At 34.9% G+C, this 24,920-nt stretch overlaps 1 protein-coding gene across 6 annotated transcripts in view; it reads right to left on the bottom strand.

The window, feature by feature from the left end:
- The window catches only part of CDH18 (cadherin 18), a 990,219-nt gene that overhangs the window by 205,097 nt on the left and 760,202 nt on the right, over nucleotides 1-24,920 (bottom strand). For all 6 annotated transcript variants that reach the window (XM_073891068.1, XM_073891071.1, XM_073891072.1 and 3 more), the window contains one exon: nucleotides 21,797-21,916. In XM_073891068.1, the coding sequence (XP_073747169.1) occupies nucleotides 21,797-21,916 (120 nt within the window). The remainder of the gene's footprint in view (nucleotides 1-21,796; nucleotides 21,917-24,920) is intronic.

The raw sequence follows: 24,920 nt of genomic DNA, 5'->3' as shown, positions 1-24,920 counted from the left end.
CAGGCCACCGAGAGTATGGGGTATTGCATAAGCAAAGTCAGCTTTAGTGACAGAGAAGGCTGAATTTGTCTTGTCTAAATGTTGTCAACACTAACAATATTTTTCAGTAGAATTTTGTTTTAAACATGATTTATCATCTATAAAGTGATCACAGGAGCTACCCAGTTGTTCTCAATAAGACTGAACACATTCACTATTTATGAAAGTGGCTTCAAAAAAAAGTGAACACATTTGTCTTATTGCACTGGGAAAATGTGATGAACATTCTTGATGTGAATATCTGAGAGGGCCAGTTTGGAATTTTTGGTTTTGTTTCCTGGTAATGAAATAATTAGCTATAGGTCAATCTCAGTTTCATATTTCTTATCATTTATGTTAATAGAAGGACATACAACTGATAACATTATTTAAATTGTATTTTTAAATGCAAAATTATATATTGATTATGTATTCATCTTTGTTGTAGACATACTAGTTATCATAGCTGGTTTATAGTCTTAATATATGATTTAGAGAATTCCATTTTACTAGTCAGACCACTAGCAAACTGTAAAGCATGAATCATTTTATGCAAGTTTTATTCTTAAATCTTACGTATCTCCTTACAATACTATAGAAAATTATCAGAAGAAAATTTGACACTGTGGTATGATTGAATATTTCTTTAAAATTGCCCTAGCTTTTGAACAAAGGAAGAAAATATAAGGAGGAAAGTTCAATATTTCTAGAATAAGAGAATACTTTTTTTTTTTTTTTTTTTTAGGTCACAAGAACAAAAATTGAAAACCTTTCACTCTAATGGACCCATGATGGTCATGGTAATAAAAAAGGCTTTAACAAGATTAGAAAACAAAACAAAACAAAACAAAAGTGATGTGAACAGCCTTGAGTGTATTCCATGAGTTCCCAGAAATTAGAGTCAATCCATCTAAGTCTTTAGGATGCCTGTTCAGTGATCCACCTCTATCTTCCTCAGATGAATATGGGCCCCAGCTAGGGAAGCTGTTTCTAGTCTTCCCTGCTCCAGTTCTCTTAGTCAGGGTTGCCTTAAGGAAATCCACATGGAATCTTCCTTCTGTCCCCGGGAAGTGAGAACACTTTTAAATACTGTAAATGCTGCAGCTGGTCCATCTCAGATAAATTCTATCTATGTCTGTTTATAAATGCCTATCTTATCAAACTCAGAGCCTGCTTTATCACTCTGCAAAGAGCTATATTCACTTGGGAACCACAAACTCTAGCCTACATTCCAGAATAGGTCACATTCTTATTTATGAGATTATTTTGGTGAAATGATTGATGAGGACAATTTAAAAATCTAGAAGTCTTCTGAAAATAAATTATTTCATCTGTTTTTCTAAGGATAATCCTACCATTTTATAATTGTGCACATTGGGATGAAAGACTTGCTATTATTTTGTTTATAGTCCATTGTGTTATAATTTAGTCAATATATCAAATAATAAAATCTATATAGTAGTCCTTGGAATCCAGAGGTCAGGAAAGAAGTGGTTTTATTAATTGAATGTGGATCTTGACTATATCAAAAGCTAATCTGACTCAATATAATATTTCCAAAAAATTGATAATTATCTTTAAAACAGCTATATATTTGAATGAATCATGACATACAAGTTAAAATTACCACAGATTCATAATCCTGGGATGGCTCGAATATTGTAAAATAGTAAATTGTAAAAATTGAAAATAGGCATTATCTCCATACATCAAAAAAATTGAGTACTTTAGATACCTGTGTGTGAAATTAAATAAAACATATCTATATAAATGATACATTTCTTAAAGACAGGGTTGATGATGGAGATAGTGAGAAAGTGAAAGAGTGAGTTCAAAATATATGTATTTCAATGTTTATGTGCTCTGGAATGATCGTGATAGGGGATGGCACTCTTTGGACTTGAGAGGAATGCTTAATGATCTAATATTTGACTAGAAGAGAAAATAGCTGCAACTCTACACTCTCAGTATAGGATAGAATTTTGGTTTCCTTCACAAATATTCCCTAGCATAGTCATGTTAGTCTGCTTCTCTTCTCTACATGGTCCTAAAAATAATGAGTTGTCTTCTTTACAGGGCCCTAAACATAAATGAAACCCCCTCCTTTCCAAACATAGCAAAGTAGAACACCAGCTGGATCCTAATCAGAATTCTGAATTCCCTCTGTCCTGAAACAGTACATGAGTTATATTTCAGCATGATACTTCTTATTGTCTAATATAAAAATATGTCAGTTATCAGGGTTTCATTTAATAGATTAATTCAGCATTTATTCAAGACAGATGCATTCACAGGCATACTCACTGATTATATGTGCATCAATAATCTATTATCACACTTATTTTGCATTGGGTTATATATGTTCATCCTAGGTGTATTATTTATTTTTATTTTTGTAAAGATTTTATTTATTTATTTGATAAAGAGAGAGAGAGAGAGAGAACAAGCAGGGGGAGTGGCAGGCAGAGGGAGAAGCAGGCTTCCTGCTGAGCGGGGAACCTGGCTTGATCCTAAGACCCTGGGATCATGACCTGAGCTGAAGGCAGATGCTTAACCAACTGAGCCACCCAGGCACCCCAGTATCTTATTTAATGTTCCCAAATACCTTCCAGTGGATCTGTGGAAGGCTAAATAGTTTTGCCAAATTATATTTCCAATATAGGATCTAGACCATAGTGTAAAGGCTTCAAATATAATGTTCTTTCCACTACGAACATAGTCCATATTCTGAAGATACGTCTTAATACCTAAAGTGTTCTTTATGTTCACTACTTTCTAGAAATCCTTTAATGTACTCTTGCAACATTTTCCCTTGAAATATCCCTGTCCTGTTTTACCTTCTAAAAAAGATAAGTTCAACTATTTGCTAGTCATTATCATATGGCCTATCAAAATTATTTAGCTTCTGAGTGACTAAGATTCTGTACAACTTATCCCATGAGTAAGAATTATGATTCAAACTTCAAATGTTTGCTAAAATTACCCGTGCTACATTACATGGAGCAAACAACACCAATGTTGTTCCGTGACACATATCTAAAAAATTGGAAAATTATATCAAAGGCAAGAAAATTTTTTTTGTTTTTATTTAAATTCCAGTGAGTATACAGTGCAATATTATTTTCAGGTGTACAACATAGTGTTTCAACACTTCCATACAATACCCAGTGCTCATCCCCACCACCTATTTAAGCACCCCCACACCGCTCACCTCCCCCCCTAGTAACCATCAGTTTGTTCTCTATAGTTAAGAGTCTGTTTCTTGATTTGCCTCATTCTTTCTGTCCCTTTGTTGGTATTTACCCAAGGAATACGAAAATGCTAATTCAAAAGGATACATACACCCTAATGTTTATAGCAGCATTACCTACAAGAGCCAAACTATGGAACCAGCCCAAGTGTCCATCAGCTGATGAGTGGATACAGAGTGGTATACATACAATGGAATATTACTCAATGATAAAAAATGGAATCTTGCCATTTGCAGTGATGTCGACAGAGCTAGAGAGTATTATACTAAGTGAAATAAGTCAATCTGAGAAAGACAAATACCATATGATTTCACTCATATGTGGAATTTAAGAAATAAAGCAAATGAGCAAAGGTAAGAAAAGTTTTAATGAGATGAGAAAATAAATTTAAGGCAACTTTTGTTTCTTTTTAATTTTCAAAATTGTGGTAATACACGTAACACAAAGTAGCAACCGACAGTTTTTAGTCACTCATTCTAGTACAGAGTTGTATGCTAAGAAGTGTGGACAAACAAAGGCAAAATAGGCATGTTTCCTCCCAAGAATAATATAATTGATTTCTATATATAGTATAGAAATATACATAATGACTACATTATTCAAATGTATATATAACTAACTCAAATATATATATATAAACTCATATATATATATAAACTCATATATATATATATATTAATGACTACAAGCAAATGTTAGGAGCTATCCTGGTATCTGGACTATATTAGCTCTAATCTGCAAAATAATCATATAATCATATAAGGTACTCATTGGTTTCCCATTTTATGGATAATGAAAGAGACAGAATAAATTACTTTTCTGAAATCACAACCACTAAATCTACTAAGCCATACTCATTTTCTTACATATAGGTATTATTTTTTTAAGTAATTCTCATTCTGTGAAACTCCTTAGCTATGAGTTTCAGAGGAAAAATTAGGAAATATTTTATTTATAGAGATCATGATAATTGAGTGACTAAAGTGGGGAAATGCAGTGAGAAAAAGAAAAAAATGAAGAAAAATAAGCATCAAGAAATACAACGAGAACAAGTAGTGATTGTTGTAAGTTATTATAATAATAAAAATGACTAGTATTGAAGGTACAAAAAGAGGATTAAGAATGTCTAAAATATTAAACTATGCCTATTTTGGGAAATAGCAGAGGGGAAATATTTCAAAAGATGACTGAGGTTGACCAGGTAGCTTGTGATTGGAAGGACAATTTCTCTTAGGGAAAAAAGTCCCTAGACCATGTGTCTCTTGGAGAAGGGTGAAGCCTGCTTGTATATGTCAGATAAACAAAAGTAAGGCAAAAGAAGGTCCTTATTCCTCTATATAATAACAGTCATGTTTCTCTGGAGCATTCTGAAAGATGTTGAAAAGATGGAAACAAGAAAAAGTGGCCCGAAGAGAGAAAAATGGGATCCCTGTGGAATGAAAACAGCAGTTTAAGTATCCTTTGACAATGTTTTTAAGGAAGATTTTGTAATATTTAGTTTCCAGTTTCCAGTTAATTCCTGTTTGCATGAATCATAATTTCTTTCACATAACCTCAATCTTTGGAAAATTCTGGTTTCCCCCAAATTCCCACATTAGCAGCATTTGGGGCAACAAAGAAATGGAGACTCTTCCCCAGGAGAAGTAGAGAGAAGATAGTAGCCCTTAGAGCCAAAATTAGGACTGATGACCCGGGAAGCAGAGAAGCTTCCTCCCAACTTTTTTTTTTTTTTTTTTTTAGTTTCCTATCAGGAGCATTCAGAATACTGGGAAGAGCACTTTTCTTCCCACACTGCATGGGATGGGAGCTTGAGCCTTTTATTTGGATTTTAAAGGAAGGATTTATGCCAAAAAGTTAAAAGAATTAGACACCCAAGTTTAAAGGAAAAGATAAATGAGAGAAAAATAGAAAAATATATTCTTAAAAGCACAATTTCATTATTCTCTTCTGATTCAGATGTTCAACGTATCTAAATTCAATATATGAAAGACAGGAAATTTTCTGAAACATGAAATAATTATAGCCATAAAATAAAATAGAAGTTATTATTAGAAACTGATGTTAGGGGGTGCCTAGGTGGCTCAGTTGGGTAAGAATCTGCCTTTGACTAGGGTTATGATCTCAGGGTACTGGGATTGAGCCCTGCATCGGGCTACCTGCTAAGCAGGGGAGTCTGCGTCTCCCTTTCCCTCTGCTTCTCTCCCCAGCTTGTGCTCTCTCTCTCTTGCTTTCTCTCAAATAAATAAACAGAATCTTAAAAAAAAAAGAAACCAGTGTTATTTTGGAAACCACCTTCCAAATCATATTGTATTTCTATAAAACTAGTGCTTTCTTCTAGAAGTCACACAATTCACTGATCATTATGGAAGATACAAACATGAGTAATGGAAGTTCTCAAAGAATTTGCATTCCAGGAATTTGTTTTTCCATTATATATATAGAAAACATGTTGTTTTTGTTTCTTAGGGATAGATTTTTTTGGCAACCTTGCAACTTTCTAATGATTTTTTATTTTTATTTTGATGACCAAAGCATTTCGTTTTCTCACAGCAGTTAAATATTCATGTTATGACAATCATTTGAGAAAGAGCATAAATTAGAAGGCTACATAAATGACAGAAATAGGAAATTTTAAATGTATGTTTATAGAAGACCAGAGATGAGAAAAATGCTACACAATATAATAAAAATAACACTAATTTTAAAAAGTAAAAATCTTTGGGCTCCCACTTGGGGAGGGGGAGGGGCTTGACTTCCTCTCTGCCCCTCCCTCCTGCTCTGCTCTCTCTCGCTTTCAATAAAAATGCAACATTAAAAAAATAAAAAGTCAAAATCTTCACAAGAGTAAGAATTGCAAGAAATGTGAAAGAAATTTCTTTAAGATGAAAAGAAAGGGCCCTTATTAGCAAAAAAATTCATACACACACACACACACACACACACACACACACACTAATGACTAAATTTCACTGGAAAAGTGAATAGACAATAAAGGTAATGGATTAATCATTTATGAAGTTACAGTTAAGGTTAAAAGACAAAAGTAGTAAAAATAATTGTAACTAAAACTATTACTTAAGGGATGCACAAGATAAAATGTTGTAAAATGTGACAAAAACATAAAATGGCAGTCAGGGGGAGTAAAAAGTTAGAGTCTTAGTATGCAATCAAACTTAAGTTGTTATCTACTTAAAATAGACTGTTATAGTCATGAAGCATTATATGTAAACCTTATTGTAACCACAAAGCAAAATCCTATAGTACATACACAAAAGATAAAGAGAAAGGAATTAGGGGCACTTGGATGGCTCAGGCAGTTAAACATCTGCCTTCAGCTCAGGTCATGATCCTGGGGTCCTGGGATGGAAGCCTGCATTGGGCTCCCTGCTCTGCGGGGAGTCTGCTTCTCCCTTTCCCTCAGCTCCTCCCCCTGGCTTGTGCTGTCTTGTGCTCTCTCTCAAATAAATTTTTAAAAAATCATTATTAAAAAAAAAGAGAGAGAAAGAGAAGGTAATTAAAGCATACTACTAAAGAAAGTCACCAAACCACAAAGGAAGAATGCAAGAGAAGAAAGGAATAAAAAGGAACTATGATACAATCAAAAAACAATAAACAGAATGGAAAAAAGTACCTACCCATCAACAATTATTTTATATATAAATTGACTAAATTCTCCAATCAAAAGACACATGTGTCTGTGTGGATAAACACACACACACACACACACACACACACACACACACACACCCCAAGACCCATCCATATGCTGCCTACAAGAGATTCTAAACAGATGTAAGGACATACACAGACTGAAAGTGAAAGAGTGGAGAAAAATATCCCATGCAAATGGGAACCAAAAGAAAGTTGGAGTAACTATACTTATATAAGAGAAAAATAGACTTTATAAAAAAGATTTTATTTATTTGAGAGAGAATGGGAGCACACAAATCTGAATGGGGGGAGGGGCAAAGGGAGAGGAAAAGAGAAATGCTAGCAAACTCTGCACTGAGTCCAGAGCCCAATGCAGGGCTTGATCCCATGACCCTGAGATCATGACCTGAGCCAAAATCAAGAGTCAGATGCTTAACCAACTGAGTCGCCCAGGTTCCCCAAGATAAAATGAACTTTAAAACAAAGACTGTAATGAGTGACAAAGAAGGGCATTGCATAATGATAAAGGGATCAATCCAACAAGAGAATATGATATTTGTAAATATTTGTGCCCCTAACATTGGAATACTAAAATATATAAAGCATATACTAACAGACCTAAAGGGAGAAATAAAGGGCAACACAATCATAGTAGGGGGATGTCAATATCCCATTTAAATCAATGGATGGATCACCTAGACAGGAAATCAGTAAGAAAACACTGGACTTAAATGACATGTTAGACAATATGGATGTTACAGACATGCACAGAACATTCCATCCAAAAGCAACAGAGTACATATTTTTCTCAAGCACACATGGAATATTTTCTAGGATAGATATATTATACCAGAAAACAAGTCCAATAAATTTAAGAGGATTAAAATCTTATTAAGTATCTTTTCCAACCATAATGATATGAAGCTAGAAAACAATTACAAGAGAAAACAAAACAAAAAACCCCCCACAAATATATGTAGATTAAACAACATACTACTGAATAACCAATGGGTCAAAGGAGAAATCAAAGAAGAAATTTAAAAATACCTTGAGAACAACGAAAATGGAAATACAAAATACTGAAATTTATGGCATGCAACAAAAGTAGTTTTAAGAAGTTCATAGAGATAAATGCTTACCTCAAGAAACAAGAGAAACTTCAGAAAACAACCTAACTTTACACTTGAAGGAACCAGAATAAGAACAAACAAAGCCCAAAGGCAGTACAAGGAAGGAAATAATAAAGGTCAGAGGAGAAATAAAATAGAGACTAAGAAGACAAAAGAAAAAAAATTAGTGAAACTACACTGGATGAAAAATGAAAAAAGGAGGTGTTACAACTGACACCACAGAAATACAAATGATCATAGAGACTACTATAAAAATTACATGCCAAAAAATTTGATAACCTAGAAGAAATGAATAAATTTGTAGAGGCACACAATGTACCAACACTGAATCATGAAGTCATAGAAAATGTGAACAGGGTAATTACTACTAAGGAGATTGAATAAGTAATTAAAAACCTCCCAGCAAATGTCCAGCACCAGATGGCTTCACTGGTAAAATCTACCAAAATTTCAAAGAATTAATATCAATCTTTCTCAAACTCTAGCAAAAAACTAAAGAAGGAATGCTTCCAAACTCATTATTAAGCCAACATTACCTTTATAAACAAAACCAGACAAGGACATCATCAGAAAAGGCCAATAACCCTAAAGAACATAGATACAAAAAATACTCACAGAAATATTAGCAAACCAAATTTAGCCATACATTTAAAAGAACAATACCCAATGATCAGTGGGATTTATTCCATGAATGCAAGGATGGTTCAACGTCCACAAATCAATTAAATGCACATATTAACAAAATGAAAGATAAAAATCATATAGATGCAGAAAAAGCATTTGATAAAATTCAACATTGATTTATGATTAAAAATTCCACAAAGTGGACATACAGGGAACTTACCTCAATATCATAAAAGCCATATATGACAAACCCACAGCTAACATCATATTTATTATGAGGTGGGAAGGGTCAGTAATATATCCTCATGCTCTGAAGGCACTTTGAAAAACCAAGCAAGCCACTCGATACCACTCACAGGGTTTTATTCAAGGTAACTTACTGATGGGGCTATCAAGTGGGCCGGCCGATGATCCAGAGCACTATGCAGCCATTCTCAGCCCCTACCTGAAGCTCAATCCCCACCCTTAATGGAGTAAGGGCATGGTGGTGAGGTCGAAAAGTAGTTATCTAAAGCTGTACCATCTGTGCGCCAGAGGGTATCTCTATTAGTAATCTAAAGTGGCACCATCTGTAGGAAGGGGAGCAGAAGATGGAGGGTCAAAGATAGAGTTAGTGTTGTCAGTACTCCTACATTCCACCCCTAACATCTTTATGCCAAAATATACTAAGGAATGGAGGAAATATGCACTACAAAACAGCAGGGAGGAAGCCTGCTGATTTGTAGCTAGAGCCCAGTTTGTCGGGACCTTGATAATTGGTCCTCTGCAACCATCAGTAGCCTTTATCTCCCCCCTGAAATTTCCAAGACCAGTAAATGGTTAACTCCACATGGGGTCCCTGGTGAGCAACAATGGCCTAACCCTTAATCTCTAGGGGTAGGTGGTATCTACCCCTGAAATTCCTCTATTAGTGGAGGAGCACTCTGATGACACACCTGACTTTTTTGAGCCTTCCTCCAAGGGAGTAAACTGCTTTCCCTTAGGCAATGCCTTCCACAGGTTTAGCAAGACCAAATTGGGTTGTCTGTTTAAATTTTCTCTTGGGGTCCCTGAGAATATCAGATATCGCCACGAGTTTACAAGAGACCTTGATGGACCCAGCCTGCTGACATTTTATCATCAGCAGTATCATCTGTTTTTTCCTGTTTTTCAATCTATTTCCCTCACCATGAATTCTTTTGGTTTCCATTAAGTCAGCCACCATAGCTGCTACTGTAACAGTGGGCCCATTAACCATAGAGGCAAGATACTAAAGGCCTATACAATGACCCCAAGGCCGACTCAAAGATACAGTCTTCAATACCAGAGGAAAACAAGTCTCTCTGTGGGCTTCTAAAATACTGAGTCTAAATGGCATGTTTCATTTCTAGTTCATGAATAATTTCTTATAGTTCTTCCATCCGTCTTCCGTCCAGCAAAACGGAGGGGAGAGAACATCCCCTTCATTAGGTCAGGTTAACTTAATGCTAGCATTTACCCAATCAATCAAATTAGCTAAGCACCTTTGATCCTCACCCATGCCTGTGGTGTATAATCTTGTCATCAGGCAGGTCCAGAAATGACTGAGGCCATTTTTGACATTTGAAACCCATTTAACAGAATACCCTTTCCCCCAGCATCCCACAGTGGTTACACCCAAGAAGCCAGCCCTTCTCAGCCCTTTTGCTTAAAATTAGCTGGTTAGCTCCAGCAAGCTGCAGAACATTCCCTCAGGGCTGTTTTCTGACTAGTGGGAATTTCTTCTTGGTCATCCCTGGGCTCGTGAGTGGCCTGGGTCTTTGTTTGAATCAAAAGTCCTGTCTGCAAATCATTTTCCTCCTCCATGATAATGTCTTCATCAGAGGAATCATTACACCAGGGGTCTCATGATTTAGGGTCCCAATTCTCTTAAGACCTAATAGTTGTCACTCTAGTGTGCTCATATATCTTTGCCACCCTACAAGCCATAATTTCTAACTGCTCTTTTGCTTTTGAATTCTTTTGGACATAATGTCTGTATTAGAGGAATATGAAGCTTGTACATCCTTTTCCAAAGCCAGTGCTTCTTGGGTCTGTTCCAATTCTCTTCTTACTCATAATTCCTTTTCTGTGATATATCTTAAGGCAAGGATCAGTGGCCAAGCTACTGCTACAATGGTGTGTTCACTTTCCCTTCTCTACTTCTTTTTCTCTACTCTTTTGAATAGGTTATTTAACTATTCCTTAGGCATTTTAGGGGTGTCCCTGTACTCATACATTGGTCCAAAATGCTCTAAAAACCTTACCAAGGCTCCCCACATGGAGGTAGCTGCCCAACCTGGTTTTTCCCCTACCTCCAATGGGTTCCCTGGCTCCACCTTTCCCCACACCTGCATGGACAAGGAGCTTTCCCCTGGCATAGTCCCTTTATGCGTGCTTGTTTCATTTTTCTGTATCCTGCTGACTATGCAAATTATTTCAAGGTGAAGAAGGATCAGTAACGTACCCTCCAGACTGAGAAGACACTTTAATACTGAAAAACCAAACCACTCTATAACATTTATACAGACTTTTATTCAGGGTAACTTACTGATGGGGCAATCAGGCAGATGGATGATCCAGAGCACTAGGCAGCTACTCTCAGCCCCTATTCTCTATTCCTACCTGGACCTTAATCCCCAGCCCTTCTAGAGTGACAACAATGGTGGTGAGGTCACAGGGTAGATACCTAAGGCTGCACCATCTGTGAGCCAGAGGATCTCTGCTAGTTATCTAAAATGGCACCATCTATGCACCATAGGGGAAAACAAGATGGATGGCCAAAGATGAAGTCAGTGTTGTTAGCACTCCTACAATACTCAACAGTGAAAAGCTACAAACTTTTCCTCTAATACTAGGAACAAAACAGGGTTGCCCACTCTCACCACTTTAATTCAACATAGTATTAGAAGTCCTAATCAGGGAAATTATGCAAGAAAAGGAAATAAAAGGCATTCAAATTGGAAAGAAAGAAGTAAAACTGTCACTACTTGCAGATAAAATGCTATTACTATATAGGAAACCCTAAAGACTCCACCCAAAACTGTTAGAATTAATAAAAGAATTCAGTGAAGTTGCAGAACAGAAAATCAATTTGCAAATATCTGTTGCATTTCTGTAATGTAACAATAAACAATCAGAAATTACATAAGATAAATCTATTTTTTTACCAGGAAGAAATCGTATAAAACAGGTTACCATGAACCAACATTGATTCCTATCACTTCCTATCACTACTATTTTATGTTCCAAGAGATTACTTTTTTTCCCTTTCTAGGGAATAGTTGGTCAATATAGTTTCAAGAAGTTCACATTTGAGGAAAAAATGGATTCAATTGGTTTCCTTTTTTCATTTGCTTAACAGCTTTATTTAAGTTTAGCTTACATACCATTAAATTCACTTAAGTGTCCCAAGTCAAACCATTTCAGTTATATGGATCTATCTAAGGCTGTAACAAATAGTGTAACTAACATAGAACACTAATCTATATATTTTTCATTAGAACTATACCCATAGCAATTAAATTTGATAGATATTATTCTGTTGATGTAGATAGGACATGATGATCTTGTGATGGACTAGGAGAGTTATCTGACATCTATAGTGTTGAATAGTGTATTTGCTACATCTTGAGGACAGCTAAAATTATTTTTCAGATATACATTTTCAATGGCCTGTCAGAGAAAATTATCGTTGGTTTCATTCTCTGATCTCCCTGAATATTAACAATTAATATACCTTTTGATATTCAAGTCAGTGCGAAAAATCTCCTTTTCTAGTTTAGTTTTGGCACTACAACTGTAATATGGCTACTCATATATAGAAAGCACTGTGCATTTTCTCTGGATCCTGGATTTTGGATTGAGAGGAATGAAAGTAGTCTAGGAGAACCAGCTCTACACCTGTGTGGGCAGCGCATTGTGCTATGAAGGTGATTTACTGGTCTGCAAAGCACATTTCACAAAGGTCAGGTATCAGCACTGTTTGTGTTTGCACAAAAATTATTCAGACAGAGTAACTTCACTGCCAGGGGTTTGCTCACCAGTTTCTTCCATGCGACTTTCATCTTATGTGCTCATTGTCACAAGATAGCTACTGTACCTCCAATGATTATGCATATGCTTAAATCCAGAAGATGGGAAGGCAAAATGAGGAAGCATTGGCACCTACACAAAGTTATCAAAAACCTTCCAATGGTCTTTCTTTTATATTCCCCTAGTTAGAACGATGTCACAGTAGTTACGGGGAAGCTGGGAAATCTAGCTTTTTAGCTGAGTATGTTGCTACAAGGTGCAAAATTAGAGTTCTAATAGGACCAGCAATATGAGAAATTGATATTAAATGGACAACCACTAATATCTACTACAGTTCATTAACTTTATTTTTTAACTGCTATATAAAATGGACTTCTTGTGTTAAACCCCATACACTCTGCTACATTTCACAAACTTATTTAGAATTTTTCCCTAAAGAAAAGAAAGTGGAAAAAAAAGTGAGCTAATGTTTCTTTCAGTAATTTGGCAACATGACACAGTTCTGAATTAATGCATGATTTCTTCTCTAAGAGAAGCAAATTCTTTAGAATTGGGGTTACTAATTAACTATTTTTAAAAGTCTATTATGCAGTTAATTATAGGAAATTATTTAAAAATGTATTTGTGCAATTATTATTGTTATATCAATTAGAGTAGGCTATGAATAAGAAAAAATGACAAAATATATTCTACCAAGGACTTTTTTCCCTTCTGCAGATTTTGTAGGCCATAAATTAAACATTTTAACAGCTGAGCTATTAATAAATATAAAATACTGATTCTGGGAAAAAAACTATTTTCAAGTAGATTTTCATTTGGAATTATGCAAAATTAATATCGAAACCCACAAAACTTTTAAAAAGAGATGCTTTACATCTTTTATCCAAACATACACAGTGATCTTCCACAATTTTTTGTTCACTGTTGAAATAAAATAAAATTAAAGAAGTTAAATAGAAACAGAATTGTTGATGAATTTAATTACATCATGTACACTGGACAAAGAATGTTGAAAACCTTGTTTTCAGTTACATCCTAAGAAACTCGCTGAGGCCTTCCACTGGGTGCATTTTTATAGCTGACTGCTTTTTGCTACAAAATGTTAAGGAAAGGTCATTTTCGAGAATCAGAGCTATTGTTGGTCAAGACCTGTGCATTAATAACAATTGTTTCATTGATAGCATGCCACTTGATCTCATCTAGACACACTATTTCGAGTTGGGACACTCAATTCTAAAGATAAAACGTTAGTTATTTCAATGTCTAACTTACTTGCTTCTAAGTTGTCATTCAAAATTTTTTACAAAGCTGTAATCATCAAGACAGTATGGTACTGGCAAAAAACAGACACATAGATCAATGGAACAGATAAGAGAGCCCAGAAATGGACCCTCAACTCTATGGTCAACTAATCTTTGACAAAGCAGGAGAGAATGTCCAATGGAAAAAAGACAGTCTCTTCAACAAATGGTCTTGGGAAAATTGGACAGCCACATGCAGAAGAATGAAACTGGACCATTTCCTTACACCACACACAAAAATAGACTCCAAATGGTTGAAAGACCTCAATATGAGACAGGAGTCCATCCAAATCCTAAAGGAGAACACAGGCAGCAGCCTCTTCAACCTCAGCCGCAGCAACTTCTTAGAAACATCACCAAAGGCAAGGGAAGCAAGGGCAAAAATGAACTACTGGGACCTCATCAAGATAAAAAGCTTTTGCACAGCAAAAGAAACAGTCAACAAAACCAAAAGACAACTGACAGAATGGGGGAAGATATTTGCAAATGACATATCAGATAAAGGGCTATTATCCAAAATCTATAAAGAACTTATCAAACTCAACACCCAAAGAACAAATAATCCAATCAAGAAATGGGCAGAAGACATGAACAGACATTTTTCCAAAGAAGACATCCAAACGGCCAACAGACACATGAAAAAGTGCTCAACATCACTTGGCATCAGGGAAATCCAAATCAAAACCTCAACGAGATACCACCTGACACAGTCAGAATGGCTAAAATTAACAAGTCAGGAAACGACAGATGTTGGCGGGGATGTGGAGAAAGGGGAACCCTCCTACACTGTTGGTGGGAATGCAAGCTGGTGCAGCCACTCTGGAAAACAGTATGGAGTTTCCTTAAAAAGTTGAAAATAGAGCTACCCTAAGACCCAGCAATTGCACTACTGGGTGTTTACCCCAAAGATACAAATGTAGGGATCCAAAGGTGTACGTGTACCCCAATGTTTATAGCAGCAATGTCCACAATAGCCAAACTGTGGAGAGAACCAAGATGTCCATTGACAGATGAATGGATAAAGAAGATGTGTGTGTGTGTGTGTGTGTGTGTGTACATACATACATACAGTGGAATATTATGTAGCCATCAAAAGGAATGAAAGCTTGCCATTTGCAAAGACATAGATGGAACTGGAGGGTATTATGCTGAGTGAAATAAGTCAATCAGAGAAAGACATGTATCATATGACCTCACTGATATGAGGAATTCTAAATCTTAGGAAACAAACTGAGGGTTGCTGGAGCGGTGGGGGGTGGGAGGGATGGGGTGGCTGGGTGATAGACATTGGGGAGGATATGTGCTATGGTGAGCGCTGTGAATTGTGTAAGACTGTTGAATCACAGACCTGTACCTCTGAAACGAATAATACAGGATATGTTACAAAAAAAAAAAAGATAGTAGGAAGGGAATAATGAAGGGAGAGGAATCGGAGAGGGAGATGAACCATGAGAGACGATGGACTCTGAGAAACAAACTGAGGATTCTAGGGGGGTAGTGGGGGATGGGTTAGCCTGGTGATGGGTATTAAAGAGGGCATGTACTGCATGGAGCACTGGATGTTATATGCAAACAATGAATTATGGAACACTACATCAAAAACTAATGATGTAATGTATGGTAATTAACATAACATAATAAAAAATTTTTCTACAGGTATATTTGTCTTAATAAAAATATTTATAAAACTTTCTTTAAATGCCTGAAAAGAAGAAAAATCAATAAATAAATGCCTGAAAAGAAATGTAGTTTAGTTATATACAAGTTAATATGTGGAACTCACACTTTTGTACAGTTATGTGGACTAAAAATTCTTTCAAACAAAATTATTTTTCGTATTTCAGGTAAGGTTATTTCAAACTCTTGTCCTGGTACACTATGTAATTTTGGAAATTCTTCTTAATCTTAAACGAAAAGAGTATAAACAAGAGAACTTTACTAACTACCTATATCTTTCCAAGGACTGGACTAAGAGCATTGCATTAATTTTCTTGTTGAATTTAGCTTTTTTTCCAAACTTACATACAAGGAAACAGAGACATAACATTTAAGTAACCTGATCAATTTGCTATGATATTAAGTAACATCCTAGGATTTGATCATGAAGTATCCTTAAATCATTTTGGAATAAACCTTAGTATTTTGGAAAAATAATAAATATGAATTACTGTACTATACTATATTAATTAAACTATAACATAACTAAATACATTAATCTTTCCATTGGAAGGACAAGTAAACAATTTCTTTGTTTACAATAACGCCTTGTAAAAATAAGTGATAATGATTGTGACTTTAGAACCCACAGGCATTACAAGGTACAGTATATTTTATTGGATGTCAAGTGTCCTGTTACCTGTGGAATTGCTGTTATTAGTGCAGAAGTATTTGACAAAAGATTTGAAACCCAATGTCTACCCTTTTTTAGCAACATGTAGCAGAAACCACTTGAGAGCTAAAATGCCCTAAGAGTGTTGAAAAAAAAAAAGAATATCTAGTATGCTCTTTGTATATAATTAAAAGGTGGCCTTATCTAGTCTTATTTTTTTATGTACCTGAAAATTAAAGGTAGAATTTATCAAAAGAAATGTTTTCAGCTGCTATATTTTCTTTTAAATATTCATTATTTAATGAGTAAAAATATATGAAGTTTGTATGAAAAATCACTCAAGTTAAAATCTAAGTACATCTATATTAAACTAGATAACTCTCCCAGTAGTCTTTATTAGGAGCAGCAAAAACTCACTCTGAGTCTTATTTATATAGATACAAAGATGCCATTATTGGCTATTGCTGATTTATATGTTTCATATTAACTACGGTCAAATTCACCACTGTTAATGTTATAATCGATTGTAAATAAAGCTCATCTGGAATTTTGTAAACCAGCATATCCCTCTGTTTTCCCTGACATCAGGTTGATAATCCAGGTTTGCAGGTTTTCTGAACTTACCATCAGGAGGATTCAACAATTTATGTGAAATAGGCACAGACATAACACATATGCAATAACTAAGATAACACAAAGTAATTAATAGATTATTGACTGTAAAAAGCTGAGAGAATTATCAAAGGGCTATAAACTCCATGGCCATTAAGAGATTTGCATTCTTAATTCAAAACTGCACACCCACCTCTTGTGTAATCCCCCGACCCTGTTCTAAAGACCATCTAAAAATGGTGGATTTTTGGCTTTGTCTTTGAACTAAGTCAAGGGAAGTGGTTCATTTTTTTTAAAAACACCTCAATCATTCAGCTTCTGCTGTCACCACCTGATGGAAATTTCATAGGTTCTAAAGAGGCATAGAAACCTTGAATATATTGATTTATTTTTAATGCAGTTGACACTCTGTTAACTGGATTAGGATCAGCCCGATTTCTTTGGTTCTCTGATCATTTCCCCTGGCTTTCTCACTCATCAGCCTTCCTCAACATGCTTTGCTTAGGGTTAAATGTTTTCATGAACGTGAAAATGGTTACTTCACTTACTAAATCTGAAAGTGTTCTCTTGCCGAATTAAAATCAATATCTTCAAATAGAATTATACTAATTAAGCTTACATTAACATATTTTTCTACCTGAATCTGGACAGAAATATTGTATCTTTTATATCTCATTGTCATTTCCTTTTGTTTATTCTTTAATAGTTTTCTGCATCTTTAACATCACAATGTTAAAATATCACTTTTTAATGGGCGCTCTTCTTCTGTTGTTGTACATTAAGCAAACATCATGACATAGTTAACTCAACCAAACTTATTTAAAACAATAGATGATTCACAAGACTTATTTTGATCATACTGATTAACAAATTTTCAGTGTAAAACAATACAGACCTTATTAAATCAGTTTATGAATAGTATAGCAAATCAAGAGCAACATAATTCATTTCTCTTGATACAGCAATTCATGAATGTTTTATATAATAGGAAGCAAGGTCTTATGGGCAGCTCATCTTTGAACAACTATGGTGAGTACCAACTGTATCTTTTAACACAATAAAAACAAGGCAACCGAAGTCCTGATTTTAACCATGAGCACTCACAACTCTATTTGAGCACAAAATTTCCTTCAATATAATTCATCTTCATTGAAAGTAACTGAAGACATATTGAAATAGAGTCATGCCAAACCAGATGGTAGAAGAAAACTGATACTATGAAAATGTTACTATTCCAAGTAACCGTTATCCCAACACATCTTATATAACATCTTATCCATAGCAACTGACCCTTTAGTTTTCAGTATATTTGTATTTTATTCCAGTCGTTTTAAGCACAATTTCCCCTAAATTCATTAGTTCTGAGGATGTTTAATTGCACAATAATATATCTTTTAAGCATAATTTACCAAAAATGTCTTACTAAAGAGAATAATGAACATTTCTTTTTGTAGCGCTTTCTACAAACAGCTATCTGAGAGACTGGCATATTTAAAGAATCTTTACATTAGGACATACATCCATAGATTCTTATGATGCTTCAGTCAATATAATATTGAAATTAAAAACATATCAACAAAGAGGTATACTTGCATTTAACAAATAATCTTGCTTAAAGGAGCAACGGACTGTAATGGCAATATCATAGAGCAGTATTTGAATAGCAGCTTATTTATGTTTCAGATGATTTTTATTTATTTAATGAAGTACTTAATTAACCTATGATAAACCTATGATAAAAATGAAATTTTTATTTGAATATTATGTTATTGATATACTTTCTTCACTAAAGCACAAACTATCACAGAGTCCAACGCTAGTCAAATCTTGTCCTCAGCAGTGTGCTTTATCCATCCAAAGTACCCATGCACACAAATGCAAATGCATGCATGTCTTCAACAAACACAGGCAAACATTCTCAGACCCTCAGACACACAGATACATATAGAATAGGTATTTCTTTTTTAACAAATTCAGAGTGTATGGAAATTTTTAAAAATCTGTATATGGTGTCTATATATTAGCAATATTCTATTAAGTAAATATAACACTTACTTATAAGTATTTGGTTATGCATAGGAGTAAATGGACTGAAGCCATGTGTGTTTTGCACATTTGTGGGTGTGTGTGTGGTAACTGAAACACAGTATACTTGTTTCTTTCCTCTAAACACAGTATCCTTGTTTCTTTCCATTTTATTTAATTAATGTATTTATTTATTTTGAGAGAGAGAATGTGAAAGGGGGAGAAGGGACCAAGGGAGGGGGAGAGAATCTTAAGCAGGATCCATTCTCAGTGTGGAGCCCAATGCGGGGCTTGATCTCATGACCCTGAAATCATAACCTGAGCCAAAATCAAGAGTCAAACACTTAACCGACTGAGCCACCCAGGAGATGCATATTTAAAATGAGAAATATAGGGGCACCTGGGTGGCTCAGTTGGTTAAACGTCTGCCTTTGGCTGAGGCCATGATCCTAGGGTTCTGGGATCGAGCCCCACTTTAGGCTCCCTGCTCAATGGGGAGTCTGCTTCTCCCTCTCCCCGCTGCTTGTGCTTTCTCTCTCACTATCTCTCTCTCTCTCTCTCAAATAAATAAATAAAATCTTTAAAAATATAAATAAATAAAATGAGAAATATTTTATTTCATATATAAAACTATCATGTTTATTGGGAAAATAGAACAAAATGAGCAACACCAATATTAACTAGTCATTTCCGTTTGTCCTAAGATTTTTTATGGCCACATGGCAATATTATTACAATATAAAAATGTACCAAATATATGGTATACCTTAAATTTATGCAATGTAATATGTCAGCTATATTTCAATAAAAAGCTTTTTTTCAATTAATTCTAAACTCTCCTACCAGAATAACAATGTATACAATATATGTATATTTTTTAAAAGATTTTATTTATTTATTTGACAGAGAGAGAGAGCACAAGCAGGGGGGGTGGTAGGCAGAGGCAGAGGGAGAAGCAGGCTCCCCACAGAGCAGGGGGAGCCTGATATGGGACTCGATCCCAGGACCCTGAGATCATGACCTGAGCCGAAGGTGGTCGCTTAACCAACTGAGCCACCCAGGCACCCAATATATGTATATTTTTATCCCAGAGCTTTGACTACTATATTAATTAACATCTTTATTTCTGAATATTTAATTCTATCTTGGTACTAAAAGGATTTGCCTATCTGATACTCATTTTAGCTCACATTATATTACTTTTTATCATCTCTAGATTTTTTTTTACTTCATTTAATTATATATAATTTATCTTATAATTATAATGCATATAATGTATGTATGTACGTATTCTTCATTTACCTATCTATACATATTCATTATTGTCTTCATAAATTATGATAGTTAGAAGTTAAGCAGTATGCTTGAGCTCTATTCTTGTCCAGTGTACTTATGTGTTGGAGCACACCAGGGAAAGAAAGAAGATTAGTATGCTGGCGGGTTCCTCTTAAAAACATGATAATGACAATATTCCTAGCATTCAAATGATATTAACTACTGAGAGTATGCTAGCATCTTTACAGTTGGATGTACCTTGTCTAAGATAATGGTAAGCAAACCTGGAATCTATGAACTTATGAAGTTAAAAAGTATTTTGTATGCTATGTCTTTATGGGAGTATAAGGGGTTATTTACAACAAAACATGGCTTTCTTCTGTGTGATGTGCCTGTGCCCACTACTTGATAATCCCACATGTTAATCTGATTCAGAATGAAATCTAACATAACTAGAAAGGACCTAGGAACCTTTGGAATATCCTGGATCTCTCTCTTCATCTGTGTCTCATGATTATGTATATATCTGAAATTATCAGTAAAACTTGAAACTCATTTCTTACTGAACATTTGGCTACTTTCAAAACGGGTTTATGTTCAGTCAACTTTTTGTTAATAAATTATTTGCCAATGGGACCATGAGCTCTCTGTGGGTTTTTAGATTATGCTGCTGAACATAATCCTATAATGCCTTACTGAGTATCTTCCATTCCCTCTTTGACATCACATAATATGATATGATTGTTCTGGACAGAAAAAAGAGAAGAAAGAGAGAATTCCCTTTTCCAAAAAAAAAAAAAGTTCTTCTTTTTTGTCTTTACTGTCAGTTAATTTATCTTACATAACACAATATTTAAGACTGAAGAATTTTCTCATTAGCAAAAAAAACTCAGTTCAAGACATAACAGGGATGCCTGGGTGGCTCAATTTGTTAAGCTACTGCCTTCGGCTCAGGTCATGATCCTGGAGTCCTGGGGTCAAGTCCTACATCGGGCTCCCTGCTCGGCAGGGAGTCTGCTTCTTCCTCTGACCCTCCTCCTTCTCATGTGCTCTCTCTCTCTCTCTCTCTCATTCTCTCTCTCTCAAATAAATAAATAAAATCTTTAAAAAAAAAGACATAACAATTCCCCCAATGTAACATTTAAAAACTTATGTAACAATAAAATTCAAATAAAGTATGGAAACTCTCAATAAATTATTTAACATCTTTGACAAAGAATTAAACCTAATATGTAAACCCAACAAATGATACACTTGAAAATCTCACTGAATTTTAACACTCTATATTTGTCTTAAGCAGAAAGTAATTGATACAGGGATATGCAAAGATAAAAAAGTTTTACTGGTATAAGTGATGGATAATCAAAATATTAAGGAAAACAGTGAATTTATCTTCAATTATTCAATTACATCATGTTAGAAAAAGCGAGGACATTTTAAAATGTTCTAAAACAACAATGTCTGATGTAGGAGAAGACACAGAAATAAAAACATTGCTTTCTTTTATTCTAGCACACATGCACACAAATTAGACAAAAATGCACTAACCTGTTTTAGGATCTACAGAGAAGTAGGGTTGTCCCTGGAGAATACTGTAAACCACGCGGGCACTGTTTCCATAGGTAGGGTCATCTGCATCAGTAGCTGTCACCTGTAGAACAGAGGTACCTGTGCATTCAGGAAAACAAATTTTAGTGTGCGGTAACATTTAGCATGTGACTTGTACACAGAACAAGGTTACGCTGACATACCTATGGAACACTATAGTAGATGTATCTTACAAAATATAATTCTTGGATTTATCTGTCAAACATAGCCCTTGTTTTTTCCCCTGACAACAACTGTACCAGATGAGAGGCCAAAAGAAAATATTTGATTTCCAATATTTTAATACCCTTTTTTTATGTGCCAATAACATTGTGAAAGGCCTCTTTGACACATAATCAGGGTTAGATTGGGTTGATGATCAAGAAAAAAGAATCAAACTGGTGTTCAACTGTGGGGTAAAGTTAAAGGCAGGGTGAGAACATGCATTGCATATTATATACCTATTCAGAAAATGGGAAGTTGGATGATTTGTGATTAGGGGTAATGTGGGTGAGTTGACATTAAATTATCAGTGGCATCAAAATAGTACATTCAAACAATTTTCCATCATTTATGCCATCTTTATTTCTTACATGGACTATTAATGAGTCTCCTAACTGGTCCCCAAGGCTCAGTTCTCATTCCTTTAGGTTCTTCTATATAGTGCCAACATAATTATCTTTTTACAATGGGTATCAGAATATGCCTATTACACTGGATTTTTGAAAATTAAAGTGTACTTTAAAGGAATTTATAAACTTTAAACTGTATTTTGAGGTAAAATTAGTGTCTGTATTCTTCTGATTTCTTTTATGTTTATATATTTCAAATATGATTTGCATAATTAGGTACATTTATACCATATTTCAGTTATTCCCAAATGAAAACTGATCTAGATATAACAAGACAACCATCTATTAAGGGCTATATAACTCCACTGTAAATTTAGTGGGTTAAGAGCTCTCATTTATTCATGAAATGTACTTGATGAATCATCTAATAGTGCATACTTGATATTTTATTCTGCCTAACTAGAATAATTCCACCTACTAATTCAGGTTATGTAGCAAACAAAAGTATTTCCACAATCAAGTAAGTCTGTATGAAATTCTGCATTCATTCTGGTACTTGACTATGGAAGCACTGACAATTTTCAGTTTTTAGTTTTAATAAGCACTTCAATTATTTAGGTATGGCACACTTATTAATGGTCTAATATCTGTTTAACTACAAAGATTTTACTTCCATGTTGAAATGCAGACGCAACTTGAAGCAAAGCTTGTTCTTTGTCTTCAAGGCATCCTAGAAAACTTAATAGAATAGTATACCTGACTATCCTTATTAGCAGATTATAAATGCACATGGACTTTTAATAATATGCTAAGATTCTGGCCTCTAAATAGTATTTTTACACTAAGATTATAAGCAGAAATATGATTAGCAATTATGCATACTCAGAAGGGGAGGATTGTCTAAAAGAAATATCTAATAATGAATAATAAAACACAATGGGAACACTAAATGCTGGCAAGAACACTGAGAAACTAGGTCACTTGTACACTGCAGGTGGAAACGTACACTTAGCAGATTCCTATAAAATCAAACACACATTTAGCGTACAACTCAGCAAATTGTAGTCTTGGGCATTAATGCAAAAGTAATGCAAACATATGTCCGCATAAAACCGTGTTTGCAAAAATTCATAAATATTCACAGCAGCATTATTTGTAGTAGCCCCAAACTAGAAATGACTCAGATGTACTTTACTGGGAAAATGGTTAAAAAGACTGTGGTAGTTGATAGTATGGAATACTACTCAGCAATAAAAATAACAGCCTTTTGATACATGCAGCAATTTGTATGAATCTTCAGGGAATTATACCCAGTGGAAAAAAAACAGTCCCGAAAGGTGATATATTCTATGATTCTATTTATTTAACATTCTTGAAATGATGACATTTTAGAAATTGAAAGCAGATTTGTGGTTGCCAGGTTGAAGGAAAGGAGGTAGAGTAAGGGGAGGCTGGTTATAAAAAAGCAACATGAAGTCCTCATGATGTTAGAACTGTTCAGTGTTTTGATTATGGTATGGGACACATGAACATACACCTGTGATAAATCACATAGAACTAAACACACACACACACACACACACACACACACACACACACACACACACAAGTAAAACTAGGGAAATCTAAATAAGATTGGTAGGGCGCCTGGGTGGCTCAGTTGGTTAAGCGACTGCCTTCGGCTCAGGTCATGATCCTGGAGTCCCGGGATCGAGTCCCGCATCGGGCTCCCCGCTCAGCGGGGAGTCTGCTTCTCCCTCTGACCCTCTTCCTTCTCGTGCTCTGTATCTCTCATTCTCTCTCTCTCTCTCAAATAAATAAATAAAATCTTAAAAATAAATAAATAAATAAATAAGATTGGTAGATTAAATAATTTTGATCCTACCTAAGATATTTTTTATAGTTTTGGCAAGATGATAATTATGTAAGATGTTACCATGGAGAAAAATGGGGTAAGGATACAAAGAATACCTCCATATCATTTCTCATGACTGCATGTGAATCTGTGATCTCAAAATTAAAAGTTTAATTAAAAAACAAAAACGTTTTCTTGCCTCACCGATATTCCATTCTGAGAGAGCCTTATGTAGGCTTGTGTGTGTGCCATGATTTTTCTCATTATATAATGCACTACACTTTCTGGCTTGATTAAATTTTGCAGAGTTAGTTAAATTACACTCCTGGGTATAATTATTGTTATGTTTATAAAACAAAGTTCCAAGGACTTTTTCTCTGATGTCAAAACACTTGTTCCATGGCTTGCATTCATCTCTCCAACCTGTTCAGAGAATATCAGTAGATAGACATCTACAAATAAAAGTTGGTTTAGGAGGCATTTTTGTTGATTGCACATTGAAAGAAAAATTAAATCTGTAGTAGGTGCCCAGACAAAGCTCTAAAAAGTGTAAGAAGTCCATATTGTGGCTAAATACACAATATGGACCTATACCAATAAAAGGTTAGGTTCTGTATTTGATTCTAATATAGTTAGTACTTTTAAATGAAAATCTATG

The sequence above is a fragment of the Callorhinus ursinus genome, unplaced genomic scaffold, assembly GCF_003265705.2.
Source record: "Callorhinus ursinus isolate GAN/ISIS: 27379988/994484 unplaced genomic scaffold, GSC_fseal_2.0 scaffold3, whole genome shotgun sequence".
In the NCBI taxonomy this organism is placed as follows: domain Eukaryota; kingdom Metazoa; phylum Chordata; class Mammalia; order Carnivora; family Otariidae; genus Callorhinus; species Callorhinus ursinus.
The sequence above is the reverse complement of the archived record's forward strand: the minus strand, read 5'-3'. Positions and strand labels throughout refer to the sequence as shown.